The 17,135-nt window shown below is 49.1% G+C and overlaps 1 protein-coding gene across 3 annotated transcripts; it reads right to left on the bottom strand.

The window, feature by feature from the left end:
- Positions 1 to 11: 11 nt before the first annotated feature.
- CRAT (carnitine O-acetyltransferase) lies at positions 12 to 17,105 on the bottom strand. 3 transcript variants are annotated; one of them, XM_071766111.1, is made up of 15 exons: positions 16,747 to 17,105; positions 14,512 to 14,608; positions 12,908 to 13,171; positions 12,352 to 12,470; positions 10,323 to 10,376; positions 8,947 to 9,112; positions 8,234 to 8,408; positions 7,579 to 7,757; positions 6,575 to 6,675; positions 5,993 to 6,112; positions 5,407 to 5,529; positions 4,955 to 5,090; positions 4,436 to 4,498; positions 3,750 to 3,887; positions 12 to 3,221 (listed from the first exon to the last, which is right to left on the bottom strand). In XM_071766111.1, exons 1-15 carry the CDS (start codon positions 17,088 to 17,090, stop codon positions 3,006 to 3,008), a joined length of 2,295 nt encoding a protein of 764 aa, XP_071622212.1. In that variant the 5' UTR covers positions 17,091 to 17,105; the 3' UTR covers positions 12 to 3,005. The 3 variants fall into 3 exon arrangements, with proteins under 3 accessions (XP_071622212.1, XP_071622211.1, XP_071622210.1); XM_071766110.1 differs by lacking the exon at positions 14,512 to 14,608 and having other exon boundaries at positions 16,744 to 17,027; XM_071766109.1 differs by lacking the exon at positions 16,747 to 17,105 and having other exon boundaries at positions 14,512 to 14,740.
- Between the last annotated feature and the right edge of the window lie 30 nt (positions 17,106 to 17,135).

Genomic DNA, 17,135 nt, shown 5'->3' with positions numbered 1-17,135 from the left:
AAGACTTAAGCTGTTTTGTAGCACTTAGTTGTTTATTGCTTTTCTTTTTTTTTTTTTTTCTCCAAAGAACATTTCAAAGCTTTGCACGACATGGATTACACTACTGAAACAGGATTTAACACAGCTAAGCAGCAAAGCATGCAAGACAACCAGGCTGGGTCAGAAACTGCACTCCAGTTGCACTCCATCTGAATATTTCCAGTCTATGCATTTCTTAAATTATTTGCTCCAAATTGATAGTTTTTCTGGAACTTCAGTTTCTTGTACTTAATGTGCCTTTAGGACAATGGACATCTCTTACCAGAGCAATCAGAAACAGGGAGGAGAAGAATATTCAGTCAGCTGACACTGAAAAGGTATGAATCAGGAGGACATCACATTTTAGAATGTGTGCAATAAGAAAAGACTTATTAAAGGAAAAACCTTGTAATGATTGTACTTCCATATCCAAGCACTTAAAAAAAAAATCACCTTAATTCATCTGAATTTCAGCTCACCAGGTCTTTAAGGATGCACTAAGTGGTTTTTAGGAATCTTGTACCTCATTCAATGTGGGAAGTCTGCTTTTTGCAGCTGGACTCTGCTGAAGCTAGGGGGATATCCAGATTTAGATCTGGAATAGATCAATCCCATCTTCTGAGATAGAGTCACAGCAGCATGTACTTCTGCTTAATCTTTAATAGGCACTTTCCTTGGAAAGCCTCCCTTTTGATGAGAGAAGTAGAAATACTTAAGTGGTAACACTTTAGCTTCAATGGTTGAAGGCATTGTCGAGGGGGAAAAATAACTCATCCCCTAACAAAAGAGGTTGATTTGAGCAGGCAAAAGGCAGATTTTTCCAATGCAAAAGGCTCTGTAAACCCAGATGTTTTTCCAGCAAGGTTTGGTCTTTTATGAAGTGTTTGAACAATCACTTTGATAATACCAAGTATCCTCCTGCAGTTTTCAGTCTAATTCCCCCAGGAGTCAGCAGAGCAGGGCTGTGTGCTCACAGGCTTGGAGTACTCCTGGTGGTGGCTTTTTTAGACTTTCTCACTCCATTCAGGATTCTTCTAAAAGATCAACTAAACCCATGTAGATGATGTGAAAGTGGTGGCAGTTCATACAATCACTGGCTGTGCAGGTGAGTTTCAGTTAAATTTTCCTTTTTAAGGTTTACTTAGGTTCATGAATGGTATTTCAAAGCTTTTTTTTTTTTTCTGTAGGAAAAAAATGCAGTAGTGTTGGCTTGTGTCTTTCAAGAAGGAAATTAAAGATTTTTTTTTTTTTCTTCTATTTTAAAAAATTTTAGTGCAAATTTCTTCAGATGTTCACCAAGGCACTTTGATCATGTCCCTTGCTGTTCTGCCATCAGAGAAGTAGCAATGATGATTAAATATTTCCCTGTTATAAAACAGGCCACCAGACTCCTAATCCTTCTGCTTTATGGTGATGTCCCAGCAAACCACATCTTGGAGGGTGTGCAATTCAGGTACTGAATTCCTGTTGCAGAAATAGCTCCAGAATTCTTCCTTACCACATATTTTAAGAAATAGAAGTATAGTCAGGAGCTTGGATTCTGACAGATCCACTGGAATTAGTGCTTACAAAAATTCTTATGCTACATTTGTTAGTTTTTCTCTTTTACTGCCTTCAGTTTGTCAACTGAACAGGAGAATCCACTCATGGGATTGCTCTCTTGCAGAACAGAGCTGGCACAAATCTGACTAACATGGCAGTAAGAAAAAACTCCCCCAAGAGTGGCAGGAAAGGTGCTGTACAGAAAAAATAATTGCCACAATCATCTGCTGTGTTTGCATGGCCTTGGCTTTCTTCCTGCTTTTCAAAATCTTCAGCCTTCTTAAAGCAGAGTGATAAGAAATAAGGGTGATTCTGCAGCTGTTCTTCCTTTAGTTGTGAAAGATTGAATTCTGTGGGAAGTATGTTCTGGAAAACTCTTAATTGTTTACAGTTTAGGCATAATTTATTCACAAATGCACTGTTTCTGAAAGCAAGTTCTAAAACCACAGTGGGTTAAGGTGTGCCCTGAAGGAGATGAGACGTGGCCTTCTGGCTGCTGAGCATCTTGTTTCTTTTCCTGAATTTCAAAGAAAGGTACAAGGAAGCAAGTGTCCTGCTAAATGCACAGGCAGTCCCTTCTCATCTCTGCAAATCTTCAGGCACATAAAGCAAAGCTGGCAAAACCTGTGTGAGAAAGAAGTTCTGTGGAAGCTGTGTGGGGGAAAAAGCTGAGCCTGAAGATCCAGGGATAGAGCTACAACAGCAAGCTTAACAAAAAAACCAGAATAACAACAACAAACAAAAAAAAACCCTTGGTAGCAAATTATATTCTGTTGTTAATAGGGTCAGTGCAACAGAAAGGAGATCCCAGCATCCTGAAATGAGGGGAAGGGAACATTCCCAGGCCTGTAAAGCATGCAGTGGTTGGAGTGCCTGACAAGTAGTGCAGTGTGCTCTCCTGCCACTGGCTCTGCTCTGACTGAAGAACCTCTTTGCCCCCTTGCCAAAGTTCACTGGTGATGTTTTCCTGGAGCAGCAGAAAGCTCTTCAGTCAAGTCTGAAAGATGCTGCACTCTTCAGAAGACTAAACCAGCAAACAGCCTTTGGTTTTACAGGAGTTCCATAATAAACATTCACTGCTTTCCCTGGAGAACTGCCTTCCTCACCAAAAGGATTTAGATTCTGGTAAGGACTGTGCTTTCTGTATTCCTTTACAAGTAAGTTCCATGAAAATTGCATTTGGGTCCTCTCTGAGGACAGGAAGGTGTGCTTGGCATTGCTGGCAGAGGATCAGTTCTGCTTCACCTCAAGTGTTTCATCTTACCACAAAAATCTTAAGATCTGCAGATGACCATTCTGCAACTTCTTGCTAAAAACAAATGGTAGATTCCCTCCTAGGTCCCAGTCTGGGGTAGCCACCCCCTCAATCATTTTCTGAGGAACTGGGAACTTCAGTGCATGAGGGACAGCCCCTCTAGTTGGGAGTTATGCATCACGTTGGCCTCTCACAGTTTGGATTTTGGAGTGGACTGCAGCAAGGTCCTCATGTCTAGCAGGGCCTTCTCAAGATAATGTGCCATCTGGGCTGCATTTGTGTCAGCACAGCTGTTGAATGCTGAAATGGCAAAGTTGATGTGTTCTTCCATAGGGTTGTAGCAGATTCCATATCCATCTGGAACCACGGGACCAAAACACATCACACAGTCTGTCTTTGCTGGGACCTGTGGGGAGAATGTGATTAAAAACTTCAGTCAGAAATGGAGCCATCAAATGCTGATGGTGCTGTCAACAGCAGAGGACACTGCTGTCTCCTGAAAATGTTCTAGCAGAGGGGCTTTTTGGTCAGAGTTCTCTACCACCACACTCATGCTGCATTCTGCCATGTAGTAGCAATGTGTTTTCTCACAACAACAGAATATTTCTCCCCAGGGTAAGCTTGTAGGAAGTCACAAGCAGAGCTATTGCCAGTAAGAGTCTCAGCACAGCAGATGAACTTCAGTTGGTATCACTTGGATTTAGACACCAAAAAACTTCTGGTGGTCTTGGCCTTGGATATATTTGTGTTTTACAGGGTTGAGAGGGACAGAGGCAGCTTTAAGATCAGCTCTCCAGCTTTATGGGATTGGTAGCAGGCTTGAAAACTTCCCTCCCCAAATGAGGATCGGTTTTCCACAGAAGGGAATGAAGGAGAAAAACGGAGAAGAAAGGCAATGAAAAGAAACATTTTCCATTTTTGCTCTGAGTCCTACCTGGCTGGTTGAGAGGTTGAAGTGCATTGCAACAGCATAGGCTGTGTCCATGAAGAGCTCAGGGATGCTCACCAGGTCCTCAATAGCCTGAAGCTTCAAGCCAAGGAGGTGGCGATCGATGGCGTTGCCCCTGATTGCCTGGAAGGAAGGAAGGTGAAAATCTGTCTAGCAGGCAAGAGGGCAACACTATCAGTTGGTTAATCACTATTTTGGTTAAAGAAGTGCTTCTAAAAATTTCTAAATCTAAAAATTTCTAAAAAATCTCCAGAAGGAAAGTAGATCTTGCCTTTAGGACCAGGAGTCAGTCTTGTTTGTGTTGTGAGGATTGTGAAATTAAACCCAACAGGGAAACCAACCTTACAGTTCCTGCCTGCAGGCTCCCTCTGGTTTAAGGAGTCCTCTTGCAATCTTGGCATTGATCAGCAACAATAACAGTGAGAATTGAAGCCATTTTCATTTCATTTTCTGATTCTCTCCTTTGGCTGGTCACAAGGGACAAAACCCACCAGCTAGAGAGAAAGCATTCACTCTGTGGCCTAGAGCACTGTCAGATCTGAGTTAGCCCTGTGCCAAGCAGTAATGGACACATTGCTGTGCCAGCAGAGAAAGCTCTTAAGGTTTTATCTTTCACCAGAACCCTCATTTGCTCTGTAAACCCCACCTCTGCATGCAGAGAGGACACTCACCATATCAGTGTATTCCCTGTGGGCCTGGGTAGCTCTCCTCAGCAAGTCTGCTTTTTCCTGGTCCTGAGAACACACAGATTTAAGTGTTACTTCAGAATGGAAAACCTCATTTTAGCTGTTCCTCTAGGACAGAGGGCTTTCCTATGTCTATGCTAGACATTTTTAGATGTACTAAGTTTAATTTTTAAACACCGTTTTTCAGCTGCCTTATTCTGTATGGAGTTGCCAATCCATCAGTAAGTAGCAGAATTTAGCTTGAGCAGCTAAACAGACTTTTAAAAGGGACAAACTACTTTCTGGTGGGATAAGAAATGTCCAGGTGTTGTTTCCCAGGTTTCCAACACATGTGACAGGAAAGCCAAATGAAACCCCAGGGGTTTAACTGCATCCTCCTTGTTTTCCCTCGCCCTATCGGGTGCGCTTCTGCTTAGCTGCATCCAGCTGGCCCAGGGGCAGCCAGATATGCAGCTTCCCTCTTTTTTTGGAGTCCTCTGACTCCTCTGACTTTCAGATCCTCACCGATTTATCTGGGCTGTCCATTGACTGCACAAACTTCAGGGAGGCCACAGAAGTGGAGCGGATGGTGTCGGTGCGGCCCAGGCGGAACATGCGCAGCGAGGCGCTCTCGTAGGTGGCACAGACGTGGCCGTACATCCTGAGGGGGGGAGAAGAAAAAAATCACAGAAAATTTGCCCTGGGAGAAACAGCCTCGTGTGAAGAACTGAGGGGAAGACTTCACGTGACTCAGTGCCATGGACAGCTGAGGTTTCCCTGGGTAGGGCTGTACAGACACAGGGTAAATCTCGCCCGCTCCCTGGCAGCTGCCACAGGTGAGATCTGCTCAGCCCCAGGGCGTGGGGAAAAGGTGGGACCAAGGAAACAAGAGGCTCAGCAGTGCCACCTTTATCAAACTTGCATGTCTGAGCTCACTGGTGAAGAGGTGGAGAAGCTCTACCTGGTGGTGGTCTTACCTGTAATATGCTAGCTGCAAGGCCACCTGGATAAAAGCATCAGGACTTATCTTCTCTGACTTGGGGAAGTTTTTCCCAAATTGATGAAAGACTGAGACTTTGATATCCAGGTCTTCAACCATTCTGCAAGGAAAGAGAGAAGAAGTGTTCCTTCACCTCTTTTTTCTTGGAACAGAAATTTGCTTCCACAAGGCTCAGAGAACATGCTCTCTAGATCTGACCTATGCAGGGACAGAGCTCCATCTCACACAGATGTGTTGGGACAGCACCAGGGATGGGAGCTTTTTTTGGTCACTGCTGAAAGTCTTCACCTTGTTAAGACAGGCTCTTGTGTGTGTGTTTGTGGTCCAGTATCTCTAGTTAAATCCAGTAAAGCCTTGCTCTTTTTCAGGAAATAGGATGTATCAGTAATTACCCTTTTCCAGCACCTATGACTTTATTCCTGGCAGGTGGCTGTAGTGTGCTTTTCAGAAAAGTCCAAAGTCCCTGGCTGCAGTGGGGGGAGCCTCATTTAAACCACTGGCATGTTCCAAAGAGGGATGTGAGTTACTCAGTCACTCAGCACTCTCCACTGCTTCACACTTACATGTTGAGGTTCTGCTTTGCCTTCTCTATGTCTGTCTTGATTTCTGGGGTGATGTTAAACCTCAGCTTTTTGGGCATTGGCAATGGGACCATGGGTGATCTCACCAGCTCAGGCTTCTTCCTGCACAGAGAAATGATGCTGTTTAACCAGACCTTTAACACTAGGTTCAGCTAAGCACACTAGAATCTGAGTAGAAATGCTCAGGAGATCTTCCCTAACACCTTGTGCCACGAGTCACAGGCTAAAAATTCTTCACAGTGCCATTATAGTGTTTTTTGAAGGGTATGGATGAAACATCTGTGCCTTCTGCCCAAAAGAAATGCCTCTTGTAGGCAAAAGTCCTGCTAATTCTGAGCACTGCAATTCCCTGAGAATGGCAGCAGCAGCAAAACTCACAGGAGAAGCTTGGCCACTCAGTTCTCATCAAGAATACAAGAACTGCAATACTGAGTAGCACACAGCTGCCCTTCCTCCAGAACAAATCCTGAGGTGGTGAGCTGTGAACAGGGATGTTCTTAGGTTTTAAACCACCAGCTCCCTATCTCCAACTTTGAGGAAAAGCAGCAGAGGAGCAGGACTCACGTGTACTCCACGATGTGATCCAAAAGAGCAACAATGGGTGGGCCCTCAGCAGGAGCATGTTCATACACAAGCCCACAGGAGCCATCTTCAGCAATGATGAACTGTGAGAGAAGCAGGAGAGGACAGCACTGAAGACAGAAACCAGCATGTGGCCCAGGAAGCATCCAGGAGAGATGTCAGCATCTCCCTGCTCTGCATCAGGATGGTGAAACTGAGGGATCTATTGGTGTGCTCCTGGCATCACAGAGTGGGGCACTGGTTTTGATTTACTTAGATGCACACATAATCCAGGAATAACATCACCATGTGTTACCTTACCCTTACTTTCCAATTAGTTGGAACATTTTATCCCATCAATGAGGAGTTCCAAATAGGAACAAAATATCTGGAAACATGAAGAGTCCAGCAGATAGAAGAAAAATCCTTTAAAACACCCTTGCTACTATCTACAAGCCAGGATGTGGCAACTAAAGAAGGAAAAGCTTGAATAGCAGCTGCTGTTCCAGGCTCTTGACAAGGCTGAATGGAGAAGAGATCAGAGGGAAACTGCAGGATAGCAGCTTGTGTTTGAAAAAAACCAAACAAAAAGCCATGGGGCAGCTTCTGGCAGAAATGGGAAGAGTGACAAGCTGAAGGGAGATGGAAGGAACAGACCTCCCTGTGTTTGGGCTGCCTCCAAGCAGAGGAGGCATTGTTCACCGCAGGCAGAAAATTGATTTACAGGGAACACAAAGAACTCTGCTACACTGAACAAGTGTGGGCAGAGGGAGTAAAAAAAAAAAAAAAAAATCCCTGAGGCAGGCACAAGAATGTTTGTGGTGACTGCCAGGGAAAGTGCAGGAACTCCTACAGTCACCCACCACACCTCGTCTCCTTTGTTTCCTCACTCTCTTAATATGAGGAAAACTTTCCCTCAAAAGGTTTCTGGGATTTCTTGGACCTTTGTAGGGTCAGGAGGAAAATCATCTCCTCCAGGCCCACGTCTTTAGAGCAGCAGCACTTACTTGAAGGGTTTTGTCAAACCATCTGTTCCCACTGTTCCAGCGACTGCCGCCGCCGTGCAGCATCTGAGCGGCCACGTGGCTCTTGTAGATGTCCTCAGACACCCGTGGGATGGGACCATCCAGGCAGACAGTGCAAATGCTCTTCTCAATGGCACGCACAGATTCCTTGTTGGTCTTGTCTGGGAGAGAAAAAAACAGCAAATAAGGAAGGGGAATTGGCAAACCTTGGTTTTTAATTGCAGGGAGAGTGAGGTTTGCAAGAGGGGTCTGAAGGAGCCAGGGTTGGGTTCCTGTTGTAGCTCGGTGCAATTCTGATCATTTAGGGGTGTGAACAGTCCTGAAAATTGTAAGCAGCTGGGTGGGTAGAGATGTGAGCATGCTGCATTCACCCTCTTTTTTTCATGTTTCTTACATCCCACCCATTTGCAAGGCAAGAAAATCTAGGATTTCAGGTCTAACAAAAACAACCCTCAGATTTCACCTGTCTCTAAAACAGAAACAACATTTTGCAACAAAATAAAGTTGTTTCTTCGAGATGGAAAACTCATCTGTCCAGGACAAGCTTTCAAAGGTAAGAACTGAGCACAGCAGTGGGGTTGGTAGTTCAAACACTCGTGGTGTTTGTTAGCACTTGCATCTTGGGGGCTCTGCAGACCTTTCAGAAGGTTGTTGTAGGCTTTTGCCCAGCTGTTCCGGTGGTTGGTGGTGAGGATCCCAATAGGTTCTTTGTTTGTCTGGAGGGAGGTGTTCCATATCTTCTCCAACTGAATGAAGAGCTGGTCAGTGGTAAGGGGAGTTCCATCACTGTTGTAAACATCCAGCTCAAAGAACTAAAGGTGAGGAGGACAAAGAGGGAGAAAATATGAGAGAAAATCTATGTTGTCTAGACACAGACACAGGAATACTACTTTGAGAGAAGGTAAGACATGGCCTAAAAACTCAGCTTGTAAGAAGACCTTTGAAGGATGCTCAGAACTGAGGGACCTAAGCCCAACTTCCCTTGCAGGGCCTAAATACAGCCCAGGTTTTCAGATGCTCAGAAACCCTGGCAGTGAGGGCTAAAACACAGGAGAAATTCCTGTATCTGAGACTCAGCTGTGGCCAGGGGCTTTACTATCCAATTTCCACTTGGAATTTCCAATTCTAGATGTGATCTCTGGGCTTTGAGAGACAGGAACTGAGGCAAAGAGTTCCTCTCATAGTCTGTTGCCCACACCTGGAAATCCCAGCTGCTGGCCAGGGAGCAGGAACGAATCCTTGGTGAAGCAAACCTTGTGGGCAGAGCTTTTCTGTTCCCTTTCCTTTGGATCCCAGCTAGCTGAAAGGGATTCCCTGACTGCAAAGAAACCTGCAGAGCTGCTGCTGTACCTGGAAGTTGTGAACCACTGTGATGTGCTTGGACTGCTTTTTGCCTTTGGCATAGTTGACGATGGAATCCCGCTTGGGGCCGGGGATGCGGCAGGAGGAGAGGATCTGGTAGTACTGGTTCATGCAGAGGGGCTTCCCACCCATGTATTCCACTGGGAGGGTCTCACTGGAGGCACAGCAAGGTAAGGAGAAAAAGGGGGAGGAAAAAAGATCAGTGAGAAAGCCATCACTCCCCACACCAGCCAGGCACGGGTGTAGCCACGCTCCATCACTCTCTCCAATCAGATCTGAATGGTGGGATAAAAAAAAGGAGGGGTCCTTTGCCATTGCCACCAGATTTCTTAGCAAGGAATCATAGAATCATAGAATTGGCTGGGTTGGAAGGGGCCTCAGAGATCATCAAGTCCAACCCTTGATCCACTCCCCCCGTGGTTCCCAGCCCATGGCACTGAGTGCCACATCCAGGCTCTTTTGAAATATCTCCAGGGATGGAGAATCCACCCCTTCCCTGGGCAGCCCATTCCAATGGCTGAGCACCCTCTCCATAAAGAAATTCTTTCTAATGTCCAACAATGACTGCAGGAAATGTCTGTTTGTCACCTTTCATTTGGGAAAAACACTGGGTGCCTGGAGCTCTCACATAGCACAGCATCCACTGTCACCTGCAGAGGAGAATCCAGGACACAACTGAGGTGTGTACTGGGAGATGTATTATTTCCAGTGAAATGACAGAAAAAGGGTTTAGGCTGTAATTTTGAGTGGTGAGTGTCTGAGGTTCTACCTGTGACTCATGAACTAGACTGGGAGTCACTTGAGCAGTCATATTCCAAGCACCCTCCTCACAGTTGGCCCTGAGCCTTTTCTGGATGAGGATGTAAAGGTGTGATGTTGGTAATGGGCTGGTAAACATATTTTTGGAACATAAATAAAGCATGTTTAGCAGAGGCTTGTTAGTGAACAGAAGAAAAAGGGTCAGGAGGAAGAAGTTTCTCTAGAGCTCATCCTGTCCAGCTGAGAGGTGACAAACACCAGAAACCCAAAATGAGGGAAACAAATTCCTGCTGCCTGAGCTGCAGTTTGTTCTGTGGCAAACAGAATTATGTAGTTCCACAGGACTCAGGGTCAGGCTCACTCCCTCTAAGCACATACAAGTGCCAGTGAAAGTATTGATGTAAACAAACACCAAGAAGAAAGTAAATTTGTTTTTTTTTTTCCAGTGGTGGTGACCTTGTCAGCAAGCAGTGATGTTGACTAAATTTTTTTTTTTGAGAGATATTTTCCTTTGCCTTCCTATTGGAAGAGGGAGGTATTGACTGGGCTCAGCCTTCCTATGGCAGCAAGGAACATGAGAGAAGTCAGGAGAGTCACTCACTCACTTGTCAATCATGGTTTTGAAATCCAGGATGCCCTCGATCAGCTTGGCAGCAAATCTGGAAAAATATCAAATATAACAAGTTGTGATTCCAACACAGAACATCTGGGGCTGAGGAACCAGCTGAGGAGGGTTAGCAGAGCTGCTTTCTGCTCCCTTGCAAATTCAGCCTTTCTGCCAAGTCTGTGTGGTGCCCAGCTCTGGTCAGTTGATACAGACACTCTGGGCTTGTCATCTGAGATTGATCAATAGTCCCACCATGTGTCACTTTCTTTTTTTATGTCTCTTACTGTATAACCAAGGAACTCTGGACAGCTTTCAAGAAAGCAGTGTCTGTTCCAGATTCAGAAATGACCCTCTGACAGCAGCATATTGTACTGACATGTTCTGATTTTATCACACCCTACTTCTGAGTCTTAACATTGAACCAGCATCAAGAAAAGGGGATTTCAGCCCTTCCCTGGCCAGGGGCCACCCTTGAATTTCAAACTGTGAAGACTCAGCACTCCTTAGTTCCTACCTGATGAATATTCTGCTTCTCATGCAACTCTTAAGATCATTCCTCTGGCACTGAGGGACCTGACACAGCTGCAGGGATGCTGCCTGTGACACTGAGGTGTTGTGTTTACCAGGATCAACATAAATGGTGCCAGTGCCAGCTCCCAGCAGGGAGGCTGTGAGAAGCCACATCAAGCTGCTTGGCTGGGAGCAACAGGTTGGCTTTTTCTGACCTGGGAGCTCCCACCCAGGTGTGGGAGGCAGGAGGTCACTGTGACAAGAAGGTGCTGTCAGCTGAGCTTTAAAGTCTGAGCATTTGGCATTTGCAGGCAGTGTCATCTGGAGCTGCTCAGCCTGCCCATCCCTAGAGAAGATCAAAGCCCAAGAACCTCGGGGCTGTTAAGCACAGAAGTGTTCAGTGAAAAGCTCCCAGCCTTATTGCAAAACATCTGGGTAAGAACAGCCTGGGAGCAGCATTAGGGCTTGAAGGGGGTGAGGAGAGGTGAGCTGACCCTGTTTTCAGCCAGCAGTGTTGCCTGGTTAAGGAATGGAGAACACTTCCTAAACTTGCCTTTGGGTTTCTGAAGCTTTAGGCTGAAGCCACACTGTCAAACTTCTTTCTGAAGCCACAGACTACACAAACATGCATGAAAATTGTTTTATATGGGAACCCAGATTTTCATGCAGCTGCTTAATTTCCCTGGCTGGGGCACTGGCACTCCAGATTTTATCTTTTAGTTGGATAACTTAAGAGTGAATAATATGAGGGAGAGTTTCAGAGATCTTTGTCTGCTCTTGCACTGTCCCTGTGGGGTTCACTCACCCTCCCTGCCCCTGCTCAGGTGAATCCAAGGGACTGCAAAGGGAGGATTTGTTCCCAGCTGGTTGGTAGTTTTGCTCTGCCAGAGCAGTGATGGCAAAGGGAACCCTGCATAAAGGTCAGTGCTGAAGTTCTTGTAGTGCTGGTTAAAAATTAAAGGTGACCACAAAGAAGAGACAACATGATAAGGGAAAATTGAGGGTGGAGAGATTCTGGTGACTGTTTAGTTTTCCAAACCATAAATTCTAAATGAAATGACACAATAAAGGGACAGTCCCCTGGAAGTGGCTGAGTGGCAGTCCCTGCAGCAGGCTCCCCCATCCCTATGAACCAGCAAACTCTGGAGGTATTTCTGGTTGGTATCCCTTGTCTGCCTGGGCTACATTTCATCCCTTCTTCACCTGCACACAGAATCCCAGGGCCTCTTCAGTGCTAGAGCAAAGACCAAACCATAGATTTTTAGCCCCTGTTTAGTACCTGAACCACTGGACTCTTGGGTTTTCCCCCTTGATAAAATATTTGGTCTGGTGCAACCAAGATTTTCCTTCCAGCCTGGCAGCCTTTCCTTACCTGTCCAGCCCTCTGGCATGGCACAGGCAGATACCAAATCTGGGCACCACGTAGTAATTTCTCTCAGCCTAAACACCCTCCTCCCTGCCCAGCAGAGATGGCTGATCCTACCTGGAACCTGGGGAAAGGTAGGAAAGGGCCTTACCTGAGCTGACCTTGTCGATCCAGAAAATCCTGCTTGGGTAAAACCACCCCTGGGCTGGAGTGGACCACAACAGGCAGGCGATACTCCAGGTAAGCTGTCTTCAGCCACCAGTCTGAGAGCTGGGATGGAGAAAAGCAACATTGCAGGCATGGCATCTGCTGCTGTTGGCACCCAAGCCTGGCTGAATGGGCCCAGCACCCTTTCCAGGTGTGTCCCCCAGTTTGGGAACAAACCCGTTTGGGTTTTACCCTTTGCACATGAAAGGCTCGAGGGGGATCTGAGCAAAGCAGTGTGGGGGTTCTTGGTGCAGGGTTTGAGCAGAGGGTTTCCCTCAACCTGGGGCAGCTGTGTGATGCTGATGGCTCAAAGGCTTCAGAGGTCACGGGGACTCCCTCTTGGGCCATAAATCTCTCTGCTCACTCAGCTCCTCTCGAGGAGCTCGAACAGCTCGGGCAGGTCACCACCAGGGAGTCCCCATAAAAAGCCCAGGCACCAGTGGATGCAGCCAGGACACTGGAGAACCCTCAGACCCTCCCCAGCAAGAGTCTCAACCTACCCAGTTCTCTGTTTTTTTGGCTCTTCTCTCCAAGCCTCTCTGCAGCCTCTCCCCGACGCCTCCCGGCTTGCGGAACTCGGCCACCAGGTCCTGCGTGTGGCTCAGCTCCTCCTCACTGATGATGGGCTGCAGGGCCAGCAGGTACCGGTCCAGAGTCTGCTGGAGTGGTGGCACTGGGAGATGGGGCAAAGCTTCCTGATGAAGTTGGAATCTGCCCGGGATCTTGGCTAAAGCTGTGGTTTTCAGCAGGCTGTGGGGCCTGGCCTGCAAAGCACAGAGCAAATGTTGAGAAGAGAGTTTCCCCCCACCCCAACCTGGATGTGTGGGAGGCAGGAAATAACCTGGAGCTGGGAATCATAGATAAACATCCATAGAATCTCCATCCCAAGCCCTCTGAGGGCACCCAGGTGGCCCAGGGTGGGAGCAGAGTACACAAAGAGCAAACACAAGGCACGGGGCTGCTGACTGCGGGCTGGAGGTGGTTGTGGGACAGCCAGAAAAGCTGCAGAAGGGAAGCTCCATCTTCCCAAGACACTGAGTCTTGGATCATGAGAGGAAATTCTGCCAGGATAATGACACATCCCAACCCTCTGGGTGCCTTCCAGTTGAGTCTCCGTGCATTTGGGAAAGTCAAAGCCTTCCACCCCATGGTAAGTGGGAAGTAAGTTGTGAAAGGAATATTCTTCTGTACTGTCAGAAAATTTCATTACAGAACGATTTTTTTTTTTTCCAGCAGAAGGCTGGAAAGTTAAGCACAACCTTTGTGCCTAATCAAACCACCCTTGGGGCTCGAGGAGGCAGAATTTACGGAAATTTGGGGCAGGATAAAAATGCCTCTTCTCTGTACACCACCAGTGATGGTCTGTGATGTGTCAGCCCTGGGGCAATGTTCCTCTGTGCTTGGGAACCTCCCAGTTACTGGAGGACCCAGCAGTGGTACCAGTGTGGGAATGGTCAGGTTATAGGATCTGTGAGAGCTGTTTGGGGAGCTGTGGGTGATGCCAACAGGCTCCTGGGATCTGATGGGGTCATGTGGAAGTGAAAGAAAGGATGGCACTATGTCCCTGGGTGGAAAAATGAAGGAGAGCAAACCCAACTGCTAATCAGGAAATGAACTTGCTAGTTTTACCCCCAAAAAATAAAGACATGCTCTTGGATGAACAGGGTTGGACACCCTTTGGCTTGAAAACATCTAAATTGTACTCGGGAGGTTTTCAGTTCCCTCTGCTCCTTCCCCTTGGTTGGATTTACTAAATCAGAGACTCTTCTACAGGACTCTGGACTTTGCATCCTCAGCCCCAGTGAGAACATGCCCTTTGATTTCCACAGCACAGAGAAAATAGCTGTCCCCCCACCTCCTCCTGGCAGTCAAACATGGAGAAGAAGGAAGAAAGAGCAAAATTTGCAAGGTGACAAAGCCTCTGCGTGGTGCTGAGCCCCCAAGGAAAATACCCTGTGCTATGCAGGACCTGGTAAGAACTACAGAATCCAAGTTTGGTGGAGTAAAGTTAAAAACAAGAGAAGGGGGGAATTACAGAAGCATGAAAGAAGAGTGGGGCTGGAAAAGAAGGGGTGTTAATCACAGCAGTGTGGGCATACTGTACCTTTTCTGCTTGCTTCTGCTTCCTATCCATGGCTGGAAGGACAGAAATGATGACAAACCTCTCCCTCGGCCTCTCTGGGTTTCCTCTTCCACCTGACCTGCCCAGGCAGGGCATCACCTCGTTAGCAAACTGCCACCTGATTGCTCTGATCAGAGGGCTCAAGGCCAACACAGGGACCAGGAGAGGCCGGGGGTGATCAGCCCATCACCTGCCATCAGGGCACCTTTCTGGGAGGCCCTCCCGTGGACACTGCCCCTGCACTGCCTGCTTGCTGATCAATACCATGTGGGCAAAGTCTCTCTGATCGATAGCTCTGGGCCTCCAGCCATGGCAGAAGTCAAGATTCTGGGGACATTGAGCCCTTCCCTAAACCTACAGCTCCAGTGACCACTGTGAGAGCAGCCTCGACACCTCCAGGCAGGACAGACCCCAAGCTGTGTCCTGGAAGTAGGTGACACTGTGGGCTGGGACAAGCTCCAGGGAGCATTTCTGTGGGTGATGGGGAATTTAGTCCCTTTGCTCAGGAAAAGGGTCACAGCAGGGTGAGAATAATTCTGCAGGAACTGGGCAGTGACCAGCATCACTGTAAGGGATGGAGGATTGGTTGGTGATGGAGCAAATTCAGTTTGGGGCTAAAGGTGGTATCTTGCTGTCCTCATGCTGAGACTCTGTGGGATTCTGGGCTTGTCACCCCTTAAAAATAAAATAAAATGGGTATCTCCTAAGTGGGGGTTCCTAAGAACACAAGTGTGCAGTCACAAGGCAGATCACCCCCTCCTTGGTGTCTGCCTCATCTTTTGAGGGGCAGGGCAGTGCCAAGCTCAAATATGATGATTCCAAACAGGTTCAGCTTTTCCCCGAGGTAACAGTGAAAATCCCAAACCAACTTCACTGCCAGCACCGCACAGTAAAGCGGGGAGGGGGGAGTTTGTATCTTTTTTTTTCTTTTAGGTCCTCTGCTTTTTTGTTCTGAGGTGAAACCCGAGCTCTTTGTGGGAGGGGGAACAGAGATGGCAGCAAAGAGAGCAAAGCAGCCGCCCCTCTCCCCACCAGGGAACACAAACCCCCGTGGGGTGAGCAGCAGCTCCCAGCCTGGCACTGCTCCCCAGCCACATTCCCAAGCAGCAGCTGAGCTTTTCCCAAATCTTGCAAAGCTGGTGGGAGATCCACCTGGAGTTTGGGGTTGAGGAACAGGAGGAATTGCAGGGCAGTGTCTGCTTCCCAGCATGGACCCCACATACAGTGTCAGAGGAGAGAGGTGGTTTGTCTTTTCCTTTTATTTTTAAATTAGAAGCCAGACACCCCTTCCAGCCCAGAGCCAACCAGTCCTGCCTGGCTCCTCAGAAATTCCCTCTGGGATTGAATCCATCATGTGGCTGCTGTCATCCCACTCTGCCTCCTCCTCCTCCTGCTCCTTCCCCAGGATGGGGTTCCCAATAAACACTTGCTGGGACCAGGCAGGGGGCTGGCAGCTCTCCGGAGCCTTCCCTCTGGGAACTGCGTGGTTTTTAAAGGTGAAGCCCCCAGGAGCTGCTCCTTGGGCTTCCCTCGCCCGTGGCCACCAACATCCACGGGGGACAGCACGGGAAGGAACCGGGGCAGCCCGGAGGAGGAATTTCATCAGCATCCCTGCCCCCAACCCGGGACAGACTCCTCGGGCTCCTGGAGCCGAGGGACCGGTGGTCACGGGGCTGGTGGCCAAGGGGCGAGTGGTCACAGGGCTGGTGGCCAAGTCCCTTCCTTCCCCCCCTCCTCGCCATGGGGACCCTTCTGGAGGCTCTGCCTCCCCGGGGCTCACGGAACCCGTGCCCATGTCCCGCCTCCGGTTTCGGGGAGCGGTGTCGGACCCGCCCAGCAGCCCTGCGGGGATGGCCCCGGGATGGCCCCGGGATGGCCCCGGGATGGCCCCGAGATGGCCCCGAGATGGCCCCGGGTGCTGCAGCCCCGGCGGTGCCACCGCCTCCTCCTCCTCCCCCTCCGAACGCGGGGAGCAGCACCGGGTGCTGGAGCTGACAAACACCCCCAGGGCGGGGTCCTGGCCCGGTGTCAGGTCCGGGGCCGTGTGTCACCGGCTCGGTACCGCCAGCCCCTTCCCTCCCGTCGCGCTGTCACTCCGGCGCGGCCCGGCCGCCATCTCACACGCACACACAAACACACCCACACCCCTCCCGGCCCGCAGGTTCCCCCCCCGCCGTTCCCCAAGCTTTTCCCGGTACTTTTCCCGGTACTCACCACAGCCCTGGCCGCCACCCCCAGCATTGCTCCGCGCCCGCCCGCAGCCCCCGCCCACCCCAAGGACACCGGCGGCACCGCCACCCGCCCCGCGAGCCCGGCAGGGGGCGGGGCCGCCCCGCCGCCATCTTGGGGAAGGGCAAGGGACGGCCGGGAGGGGAGGGGAGCACCGGCACCGGAGGGGAACGCCGGGAGGGGATAAGATGAGAACGCCGCTGTCCGAGCGGGGATGCGGCTCCCCCGGGGGGTGTTAAGAAGCTCCCGCCGGCTCGCCCAGCGGTGTCTCCTCCTCTCTCCCCTTCTCCGCGCACGCTCGTTCGTTCTCCGGCGGTGCCCGGCACAAACATGGCCGCCCCGGCGTCCGGTGTGGGCAGAGGAGGCCGTGAGCCGCA

This window comes from Heliangelus exortis, chromosome 22 (genome assembly GCF_036169615.1).
Source record: "Heliangelus exortis chromosome 22, bHelExo1.hap1, whole genome shotgun sequence".
NCBI lineage: Eukaryota > Metazoa > Chordata > Aves > Apodiformes > Trochilidae > Heliangelus > Heliangelus exortis.
Note: the sequence above shows the minus strand (reverse complement) of the source record. Positions and strands in the feature narration are given on the sequence as shown.